At 41.2% G+C, this 12039-nt stretch overlaps 1 protein-coding gene across 5 annotated transcripts in view; it reads left to right on the forward strand.

The window, feature by feature from the left end:
- Positions 1-12039, forward strand: part of col12a1b (collagen, type XII, alpha 1b) — a 153728-nt gene that overhangs the window by 84602 nt on the left and 57087 nt on the right. For all 5 annotated transcript variants that reach the window (XM_031751530.2, XM_039599428.1, XM_039599429.1 and 2 more), the window contains 5 exons: positions 926-1065; positions 2711-2840; positions 3006-3145; positions 3542-3671; positions 7425-7567. In XM_031751530.2, the coding sequence (XP_031607390.2) occupies positions 926-1065; positions 2711-2840; positions 3006-3145; positions 3542-3671; positions 7425-7567 (683 nt within the window). The remainder of the gene's footprint in view (positions 1-925; positions 1066-2710; positions 2841-3005; positions 3146-3541; positions 3672-7424; positions 7568-12039) is intronic.

The raw sequence follows: 12039 nt of genomic DNA on the forward strand, positions 1-12039 counted from the left end.
AAATGAAGCACAGCCAGTGAAGACAGATGACAGTTTTGTCAAATATGCGATCCTCACCTCCTGCATTTCTCAGAAATTTATTTTGTCTTCTGTTAAACCTCATAAATCTTTTCTTCTTATATCAGTAGAGGTCGTTGTTTTGACCACACATAAATGGTGTTGGCCTCACCGTGAGATTGAGGCTGTTTTTGCTCTTAAAAACAATAGAAAACTTGATTGATGCTTTCTAGCAGAAAGTCTTTACAGATAAGCTTGAGGTACTTCCTTCGATTTCTATCTGTCCTGCATTACCAGAACCATCTGATTGGCCCCAAGTTCATTCTGCACACTTACAGCCAGAGTGATGAAGAGTAAGCTGACTCATAGCACACACCACCAACTAAAAGTGCTTTTATTTAAGTGTTCCTCCCAATAATGTCCTTTTTTTTAACCATCATTTTTACCAGCTGCGTGGAAAACCTGCCAGCGATGTAAGGTTTGCAGTCAAATCATGAGAAAAACCACCTTAAAGGTCTGATGTTTTCAGCCAGACAGCAAGAAAATAGTCCCTGTTTATATGAATGCTTGTGGCTCGCAAATGAATGCCAGAAAGTTTAGGCAACTTCCCTGAGTCTGACACATCTGGACACTCCTGATGTGGCAAACGCATCCATCTGGAGCACCCTGCAGGATAAAACAAATGCTAAGGGTTATTTGCAGCAGTTATTTAAACTTTTTTTTTATTGGAGGAATTCTTTAATGTCTAAAAAACAGTTTAATAGGGTTTCTTTATGGAATACCAGAAAGTTTAGACAGGCACAGGAAGGAAAGAAGACTCCTCTGTGACTGACAGCCTCCCCGGCTTTCGAACATCTGGTCCGTCCTGATGAGGTGAACTCCACCCGCCCGGATCGTGTCAGGCTGTGATGTGTCCCGTCTGTTTCAGAGCCTCTGGGCGGAGTGAAGAATCTCCAGGTGACCGACCCCACCGTCAACTCGCTGAGGGTCCGCTGGGACCCGGCCGAGGGCGACGTCAGACAGTACCAGATCATCTACGTCCCCACCGCCGGAGGAACGGAGAGCGTGGTGAGCTTTTACTGACCTCATAATCCCATCAAAGAAGGCCGGTCAGGTTTTTATAAATGTTAGCAGCTGCTGGTTTTTAAATTATTTCGGTTATAAATGTCAAACCTGTTATGATGAAAGATGAATTGAATCAAATCTGACTAAATTCAGCTGAGTTCAGACTTTTCTCGGGAGCACACGAGTGCACCGAAGCCTTATAGCATCTTCCTTTCATGACACAAAAAACACAATCATAATTCTCACTGGGAGCACAAATGAAAACGCCACGGGATATTTTATGTGCCGCTAATCACTTAAGTCTTCTATAGTTTTATAGCGTCTTTGTTTGCGAGTTGATGCCTAGAACATTAGCAGAGAATGGGCGACTGCGACGAGCTGACGTGAGCAAACAGAGTTCAAGTTAGTTTATCCAAACCCATAAAACCATCGAAGTGCGTGTTTCTGTTTTGTTTTTTTTACAGTATTAGAATAAATGATGCTAGTTTCATTCTCACGCTGCGTGTGAGCTGATTTCAAGAGTTCTGGGAAAATTTAAACAAATGAGTAAGTGGAGACAGAGAAGAGCTGATCATCAGGGAGCCTGTTCACTTCCTGTTAATCCAGCTGTGCCGACCTCTACATCTCGGAGTGAGTTGGCCAAAGAGGATAAAAATAAGTAAGAAACCCCACTATTAAAAATATACAAAGGCACCCATGTGAAGAAGAAGTGTCTAAAACCAGAAATGGAGACGCAGACTGGCACCAAACATCTTTTAGTGAGATGACCAGGAAGCTGAGTTACAGCTGAACCAGCCAAACACAGACAAGAGGAGAGGGCTTAATCCTTGCTTTGATTCAAAGTCTGAGATGATGAAGTTATACTTCAGAATAACACAGATCGCTCCTTTGTTTTGGTGAGGGACTCCCTCCACCATTCAGAAGCAGTCAACCATGAGGAGACACTGAATGTCCTTTAGTTTCTGGCTTCGCCGTCACAGAATTCCAAACGGCAGCTGTTGTGAAGTAGCTCACGGAAGTCTCAACGTGGAACTATATCTATAAAATAAATAAATAAATAACAACATGAAGATTGTTTAAAGAAAAACGTTTACCCCATGCAAAGAGGTTTTTGGCTGGAGCAGCTCCGTATGGCCCCATTCATTCTGGATTTCATGAGCAGCCCTCATGAGAGTGGGGGTTCTTTTGTATTTAGAAATTTATGGCAGTAAATGATGGACATTGGTTGGAAAAAAGCGAAGTAAAAACAGTATAATTTTGAGAATTGTGGCCCAAAGCACCTAAAAATATAAGTGCCTTGTATAAGTTTTGGACTCCACTGAGCCTTGCTCAGAGCCACAGACTGCAAACTTTCCAAAGATGCCAACGTCTGTGGCTGGTTTGGGGGAAAAATCTATTTTAAAAGCTGCTTAATTCCCAGAATTATTGGGTGAGAATCCCTGACTGACTTTAAATGAACAAGTTAGAGCAGATTATATACAATATAATCCTGGACAGTGTTTAGCAAGATGATTTTTCTCACCTTACAGTGACATTAACCATGAGCAAAGCCAGCCAGTGAGATAAATAAATCATGTCCTCTGATAAATGGAATTACTTAAAGTCACACGTCGTTGCTGATATTTGGTTATTAATTTTCCCTTCACAGACTCAGGTGTCTGGGATTACGACCAACACGGTCCTGAGAGAGCTGCGTCCAGATACTGAGTACAAAGTGACGCTGGTTCCCATTTACCCCGACACGGAGGGAAAACGAGCATCGGAGAATGGAAAGACCAGTGAGTGCATCAAATTCTCTTAGCTTTAATGTATCAAAAACTAACATGACAGTTGCAGGAAGTTTAGCTAAAGAAGTATATGAAACTCAGCAGATGTTGCTTCTCTGTGACATTTGACACTCAAGGAAACTGGTCTGAAATTTAACCATCATGTTGTGCTCACAGAGGCTCTGGGAGGAGTGAAGAACCTCCAGGTCACTGATCCCACCACCAGCTCCCTGAAGGTGCGCTGGGAACCGGCGGAGGGCAACGTCCGGCAGTACCGCATCTTCTACGTGCCTGCATCCGGAGGCGCCGAGGACATGGTTAGAGATCACACTGACTTCCTGTCCTGTCATGTGTCAGAAAGGAGAACTGGGCATTAGCTCAGACAGACAAAGCAGATTCACATCAGCTCATCTGTTGTTGGATACCTTTTTCTGCATATTGGGCATTATTTACTCTGCTTTAACTTGCCCAAAGCTGCCTTGCAGCCCACCTACACTTTGGCATTTGCTTTTATTGCTGTTTCTGATTCAACCAGTGTCATGTTTCTCATTACTCTGCCTGTTCTGTATAAGAGGTCCAGCAAGTTTTTCCCCAAAGTCTAATTTTCCTGTTTCTGTGGATGATTACTGCAGAATTAACGCCAGAATGATCTTCCTCAGATTCTCCACTTGTGCTTTCTTTTGACTGACAGCTGTGTTTCTGTGTACGAACAGGAGCAGGTGTCCGGCGGCACCACCAACACCATCCTAAGGAACCTGCTATCAGACACTCCCTACACGGTGACCGTGGTCCCAGTTTACCCCGAAGGAGAAGGTCTCCGCCAGTCAGACAAGGGAAAGACACGTAAGTCGTCAGAACAAGAGCGTTTACAGGTGAACTGCCGCCCTGCCTGTGATAAGGTTTTTGAATTATCTGCAGTAAACATCACAAACTACTAAGAAACAGAACAGCTGTCATTTAAAGTGGCAGTGCTGCAGCTCCAGATGTTGCCGTTTGACAGACATGTCAGTCAGAGCAGGCTTTAGAACTTTTCGGGGCAGCCTGGAAGAGACAAGAGAAAATATAAATGTTCCAGAATGATTTTAAACAGGTGCTGCTGCACATTTTTGGACATCAAAGCATGAAAACATAACTAAATACTAAAAATTATGAGGTTGTAGGGGCACTTTATAACTGCTGTCGGTATCTCAATGGTCTGGATGAAGAAACACTCTTCCTTGAAGAGGAAAAAAAGTTGCTTAAAAAATGTCAGCATCAGCGAATGTTGGTTTTTAAATTGATCACAGAAAACAGATCTGAGCCGCAGGTCAGAAGCGAATGAGTCGAGCTTTGAAGGTATAACTTTGACCTGTTGAGATTCTGCACAAGCGATGAAGTCTGAGCTTCACTTGAGCAAGATTAAATCCATCACCAGCAGCAAACAAAGGCCAGAGGTCGTGGTTTTAATGGAGAGTTGTCAGTAAACCTTAAGTGGAAACAGAACATTCATGCCTTTGCTGAGATAAATAAAGGATAATATCATCATCTTATTATGTCTCCACTCTAATGCAACCAAGACACAGGTTTAGTGTGTTTGCTGGCCTGCAGTGAACATGAACCCCCTCAACTCTGGACACAAATTACAGCTTCTTTTTAAAGTTTGACACCAGATACATTAACTTTATAGAGAAACCCTATCTTCCAGGTAAACCTTTGTGGAAAAAGTAAAGTACTGCAATCTGCAGAATTTGCCAGAACCTTTAAATCAGAACCACCCCCCCACACGCACCTCAGGAGAATTGGATGGAACATAAGAGAAGCTGAAGAAAGTGATTGATAGCAAGGAAGAAAACAAGTTTAAAACTACCGTTTGAAGAATATGTCCTCCCAGACCCGGTCCTGCAAGCATTTGCAGAACTGCTGGTTTGTCTGCATCTCTGTGGTTTGATGTCCTGTTGGGTTCCTTGGGTTTGTTTCTGCCCACACGGCATGCCACGCTCTGTCAGCAGAAATGCATCCTGGGGTTTTGACATGTGATGCCACTGGAGTGAGGCATGGAAACAATTCCACAGACGAGTCCAGCAGCCAAACTGGAACTGAATATTTTCTGTCCTGTCAGGATAGTTTGGGCGGGGGGGTGGGGGTTTGCACAACCCTTGTCTCATTTTCGGTGTACATGGAGCCTTAACACTCATCGTTTCATTGCTTAGAAATGGTGTTGTGTTGAAATCTTGGAATATTTTTCCCTTACCATCCCTTCGCGGTTAGGTTATTATGGTTAGCTGTCACACACACATGCTGGTTGTGGCAGACAGAAGTTGGTGACTCAGGTTCAGGTAGGCGACGCTCCTTTTGTTTCACGGGTTGAATTCCCAGAAACTGACCCGCAAATACCCGGTTGGATGTTTTTTGTTTGTTAAAGCTGAAATATGAGACAGCAGGGACTAAAGGGTTGGAAGGGTTGTTTTAGTCCTCCGATCATTTACATATCAAGCACTTTATACAGACGTGCTTGCTGCTGCAATAAGCGAACCAGTAGCATCTGCGTGCTGGGACATGACACCACCTCTCCATCACGGCGGCAGCAGCAGCAGTGACACACCAGACCTCAGAGTGAGTCACTATCAGAGAATATGAGCCCAAGAGTGACATTAATGAAGTTTTATTACCAGAGTTGGTCCAGTTTTACTGTTTTGCTCCCTGGAGAAATTTGTCACGTTTGGTCTGGACAGAAACAGCAAATTAAATGGCTGTTACAGATTACATAATCTCTCTGAAGGACAGAGTAATTTTGTCCCTGGATGACAGACTTTACAGAAAACAATGACTGTGAAGGTTTCACTCTGGAGGTTTTTACCTTATCGAGGAGGAGGCATCTAGTTTTCCTTTTACTGGCTAGAGCTCCAGATACCGGGGAATACGCACATCTGGTTTGGTTTAAAAGAGGCTTTTGCATAAACCCAAATCTGTGCTACTTCTCTCTCTACACATAGACATTGTAAGCTGACTGTCCTGCAGATTTGTGCTGCACTCAGCATTTCATTTCAATCCCGTAGTTTCACAATGATATTAATCTTGGAACACAGATTTTTTCTTCATAAAAGACATTTGTTGTTGTGTTGAACCCATTTTACCAACAAAGTAAATCACATTCTAAAAATAAACACAAATTAAAACAGGATTAACAGAATTTAGAAATGATTCAAATAACTTAAACGATGCAATTGTTATTATCTTGTTTGATTATGTAAAGGCTACGCTTCGGAGCATTTCACCACATAAGTTGTAGTCTTACAGCCCTTTGTGACATGTTTAGTTTAGTGTGCATTGGAACACCACAGTCACACAATAACACAAACAGACTAACCGCTGAAGTTAGCCGTAAACCAGCAGGTCTGAAAGCCCAATGAAGGGTTTCAGTTTCTAGTCGGAAAACACTTTAAACGTAACTTTGACTTCAACTGATCATTTTTCAGTTTGCTAATGCTAAAGTTGGTTGGAGACCACAGCCCGACCAAAATTATTGTCACTGTTTACAATGAACTATGATCTCGTTGCCTTTGAAGCGGTTGCTTCAAAGGCAGGCACCAGGTCTTCAACCACTTTGTTCAACCACTTTGTTCAACCACTTCAACCGCATCGGTTCAGTTCAGTTTTATTTATATAGCACTAAATCACAACAACAGTCACCTAAGAGTGCTTTACATTGTAAGGTAAACACCCTGCAATAATAGAGAGAAAGCCCAACAATCAGATGACTCCCTATGAGCAAGCACTTGGCAACAGTGGGAAGAAAAAACCTCTGGCAGAAACAGACTCATGGAGGAGCGGACATCTGCATCGGGCATCAGTTTGCTATCAGTTTGCAGTTAAACGGAATCAAGTTGGCCATTACATGCAGCCTGTTTTTGATAAATATGGAGGAAATTACAAATCTGTTGCTGTTTACATGCACAGAAATTCCCAAAAACAAAAATCCAGATTAACTACTTACATTTAAAGTCCAACCAAGATTTGAAACAGAAATTTCCGAAATTCCTATGCACACACTCAAGACAGCAATTTACCTTCAAAACAGGCAACCTTGTTTTTATAAAGAATCCCCTACCGGTCACGGCATAAAGTAAAAGTTCTAACTGGGTTTTAAAACCACTCGAGACAATGGAAAAGGAAAGATGCTAACGTACCTGGGACATAAAAAAGACTACAAGAAACATAAAGATGAAACTCAGAGACCAAAGCCCAAACTATAACATCTGCCTGTTGAAAAGAAATGAATTCATTTGCGCTTGTAACAGAATACAATAATTCGAAGTCCACTGCATTTCTGAGCTGCTTGAAGAATGTTTTGAAAAAGTTCATTGCTTTTTAAAACTCTAAACTTAAACCAAGGATCCAATCCTCCCTGTTCTGTTCGGCTCTTCACTTACTGACACTGACATTTAAAGGAATGTAATCTCTTCTAAATCCATTAGTTGTCCCGTCAGTTTTAGGCAATAAAGTGAGATGTACTTGGAACAAGTCCTTAGTTTTGATGTTGTGTTGCTAAGTGAGGAAAGCTAACACCTCTCCCTTGTTCCTAACTTCACTTTCTCTTCACTTCTCTCCTCTTTGCAGTTCCACGCATGCCACCCAGGAATATCCAAGTGTACAACCCCACCACCAACACCCTGAATGTGCGCTGGGAGCCAGCCACAGGCCTGGTTCAGCAGTACCGGGTGGCTTACGCTCCCCTGACCGGTGCAAGACCATCCGAGTCGGTGAGTAGCTTTCTGCAGGCAGTTAAAACACAAACTGTCATTAGCTGCAGAATTCTCCTTGAGGGGAGGAAACTCTGTCTGTCTGGTCATGAGGAGCGAAGAATGTGAAGACACAAAAATAACAACCTCTTGTGTTATTTAACAGTCATAAAAGAGTGAGGTTGGATAATATTTTTTTTCCAGTGCAAGTCATCATGTTCCAAAAGCTGCAGGTCAGCTCTTGTTAGATATGATGTGCCTCCAGGAAATTCCTGAGATAAGTGGAATTACACTGGAAAAATAGGGAATGATCTTATCCTGTTTTTTTTTTTTTGTTTGTTTTTAGATAAAGGAGAGATTATGGCTGATAATCATTATCTTCAATATCAACTAATCGGTCAGCTATTTTTATTTTTAATCAATAGTTTATAAAATTACAAGAAGTATCAGGATTACCCAGAACTCAAGATATCTCTACGGATCATGTTTTTTTTTCCAAAAAGTAGTCCAAACCCAAAATTTAAGGGAAGGTAATACATAAAAGCAAATTGACCTTTATAAAACCAGCGTATATTATATTATGACACGGTCACAAAAAGACTTGGCTTTACCAACGTGGGTCTGCACTTTCTCTTACTTTTTCTCTTGATGTATTATAATGTAAAGTAATAATCCAATCATTTTGTGTTTTGCATTTTCCATCAATGGAAAATCAGCTATATTCTCTAGATTTTTGTCTTTAATTCAGATTTCTGAACATCCCATTTTATTTGATGGCTTGTTTAGGACACCAAACCCAAAGTCTCTGACTTCACTTTGGCTTTCTTCTTCTGGAAAATGCCATTCTTGACATTTGACATGCTGATCTTACTTGGGTTGGCATATCTTTGTGTTCACTTAAATGTCAGCTAAGGACTTGGGAATTCAACGTATTTTTGTATTATTGTATTTTTGCTGTTTGTACTCGACTTTCTTTGTTTGCACACCTGCGGTGTTTAGTCAAACTCGATTCGTTTTCCCCCTTGGTGTAGTTCATTTGTGCAGATATGAACACGGTAATCACACTTGGGTGTGGTCCAAAACAACCGTGACCACAACCTCCAAAGGGTCTCAGCGCAGGTAAAAATGAACTCTGGAGCTGTAAGTTTATGGTTTCGACGTGACCTCAATCAAAAGAAACTACCAGGTGTACGTTCCTCGTTCGAGCTATGAAACATCCCGTAGCTACATATGTTTTTTCTTTTGAATGTGGCGAGGTAAATATAGATGTGTGGAGGTCTATACAGCTTGCGATTATCCAAGAAATAAAATGTAAATTCTCCACTAGTCCACAACACAGCACCTTCATCCTGTATTTGCTTTTGTTGCTCCTGCCCCAGACACATCTGGCCAATAAGCAAACCAAACTTCTCACGTGGGTTGTGAGCCTCACTTGGATTTTTCTCCGTGTGAAAAAGAAACCAAACCACATGGAAAAGCTACAAGTTTACAAACTCATCAACTGATTCAAACCAGAGTAAATGAGCCATAGGTGAGAGAATGCACTTAGTTACCACCTTAAGATCTAGGAAGCCTTGGCTCAGTTCTGGTTTGAGACTTGTTGACTTGACTCGGGACCTCCTTTTCTGTCCTTTTTCCTGACCTTGCTCTGGATTTGTTTTGTTGTTGGATCTTAGTGGTCCTGATTTGGTCTTTTACTTGTGACTTGTGGGTCTCTACTCGGGCCTTGTTGTTTTTGACTCTTCAGAAAGTCTTTTGACCTAAGAGTCTTGACTTGGCTATAAATGCTGGTTCTTGACCTTGTTGTTATTTTTAGCTTGGTACTCATTGCTATTTATTTAGGACATGAATGGAAATCCCTAAACAAGACTTAACTTCTGCTTGTACAAACAAATGTCTTTCACATCACATCACCATACATCTGGCTTTTCTCTAAACTGCACACTATTCCTGTATATTGGATGTGAACTAAATAACCAAACTTACTGTATTTGTTTGCAGTAATTTTGGTAGTTAAGTCATTTTTATCTGTGTTCTCTACATCTGATTTTTTAAAAGTGAAATCAAAGCGGCAGTGTTGCTTTCATTGGGCCGGTCTGTTTCATGCAAACAACAGGTGGTCTCTTTCGCTCGTTCCTATTTGTTTCACCAAGTGCTGATGTTGCGCAGATGTGTGCACAGCAGTAATTATGGTAATGCTCTTAAATATGGAAATCATGACTTGTCAGCTTTTCATACGTCTCCATCAGCACTGATTTAATGCACCAGTGCAAATGTCTGGGTCTCAGGGAGAGAGAAAAAGAAGTTTATTTCCCCACAGAAAGTTTGAACTCTGTGACTGAAGTTTGGAAACGCTGCATGCCGGACGCATCTGTGACTGACGTCACAGATACGGTTGGAGTTCCTGGGGGCCTTAAGGCTGTAATCTAACAAGGCTGTTTTTATGATTAGGATCAGCTTTGAAGATGCTGTGAAGTTAGTGTTGTGTAGTTTATTCCCTGTGGTCTCTGTTTCCTTCTATTTTCACGTTTGTTGTACTTTCGTTTAATTAACATTGATTTTGTTTTGGTCTGAGAGGAAGTTGGTTTGGCCACAATTGGCCACAGAAAGAAGACACAAAGATGAGTTCAGAAGTACAAAGATTTACAACTCTTGATGACTAATTCAGTCTAAATTATCTAATTTTACATCACAGATTTGTGATTTCAGGCACTGGAGCTCCTCTGAGTATGTTATCATTATTATTATTAGAACTGAGAGGCAGAGACGCTCTTTAAAAGTATATTTTATTCTGGTTAAACTTCAGTGGTTTGCATTAAACAAGTGCTCTATAGAAGGAATAAAATAAGACCAAAGGTATGAGGATGCTTTAATGTTGTTTCCAGATGTGATTTTTTTTGTCCTCCAAACACCAATCTAAAGCTGTGGTCAAAACTTCAGTGCTATGGCTGCAGTTTGTTCACATTGAAGAATATCAGTAAGGTCCAGCACTGATGGTGCTGGATGAGAGCAGCCACCTACACCTGACTGGGAATTAACTGGAAGCACATGTTTGTTTAAAATATCGGTATGTGCTGTAGCACTATTAATCTAAGAAACACGTCTATTTACCTTTAGGGATCCCAGTATGCGAACCCATTGGCTAGTTTGCTGACTTGGTCTTTGGGGAACTGGTTGTTAAGAGCTCCCTGTTTAGCCAGCAAATATCCAAGCCAAGATTTCAGTTTCTGTCTGCTGGTCATCATTTAAAAATGCTAATAAATCATCCATCCATTTGGTAAGCACTCATCCAACCTGCTGTTGTAGCTAGAGTCTGTCCTGGCTGTCTTTGAGTACATTCTGGTCAGGTCACCTGTCCATTACAGGACTAGCTAATAAAACCTGACAAAGTGGAATCAGACGATGTTCATGCTCCTGAATTGCATTCCTGCAAATCCCATCCCTCCAGACAGAATTTTTAGCTTCATGCTACCAAAGCTTGCACATACGGATTAATCAGTACGTTAAAATTGGAAACCAAAAAGCTTTTGGTACCAAAACTCATGTTCCTTGACTACAGATTCTGCATATTCATATGAATAAATCTGTTTGTAGAAATTAATGGGATCATGACTGCCTATGAAAGTGCACCAGATGCCTTCCTTAGACATCATCTAGGATGTTATTGGGCATCACTTTGTAGCTGATGGTTGGGAGATAACCCTGTACTGTAATTATCTCCCTCATCATATTTTATTAATGGTATAATTCACTCCCATTGGCAATATCTACAGTTGCTTACATGAAAGTTGAGATACATTTTTATTTGGGACCATTTTTTTTTGCCTGCCATCCTGTTCCGCTTGTCATCTCTATAAGGAGCTCAGTTTCACTGACATGTTGTGATCTCTGGATCATTGCTAATCTCTGCCTGTATAAAAGTAAAATAATTTAAAGCTGGATTAACAACCTTAGCATTGTGAAAGAACATTTAAAAGTTTTTTGTTATTAGGTTTTAGCAGTTATATAGATACATCAGAATTCAAACATCAGTAATGACATCCTGGGAAACTTCTTTTCATGGGCTTCATCTTGAATTACTTACAAATCTATAAATGCCGTATCACCAGCTTGTTCAGTTTGACTCTACTTCTTAAAACAATGAATGCGTCCCATTCAAAAGCCCATCAGTTACCCAGACCAACTGCATACTTTGGCCTCATCATTCAGGTTCACTTCAGCCGATGAAGTACATCCCAGCCCTCGAGAGCAGTACTGCTTTCAGGAAATGACTATAACCTCCAGTCTCGTTTATAATGTTTTAAAAGGTCCGTGTCCAATCCATTCTCCTCACTTTAGAGTTTACTGGTGGGCTTTAACCCCAGGCTAACAGTTGTGCATGTGTAGGTGTGTGTGTGTCCTTCCAGTTGTGGGATCTTAGCCACTACATCATCGCTGTGAAACCTATTTCATGGTCCAACATGCCAAAACCTTTGGGCCCAAAACATTTGCTG

This window comes from Oreochromis aureus, linkage group 15 (assembly GCF_013358895.1).
Source record: "Oreochromis aureus strain Israel breed Guangdong linkage group 15, ZZ_aureus, whole genome shotgun sequence".
In the NCBI taxonomy this organism is placed as follows: Eukaryota; Metazoa; Chordata; class Actinopteri; order Cichliformes; family Cichlidae; genus Oreochromis; species Oreochromis aureus.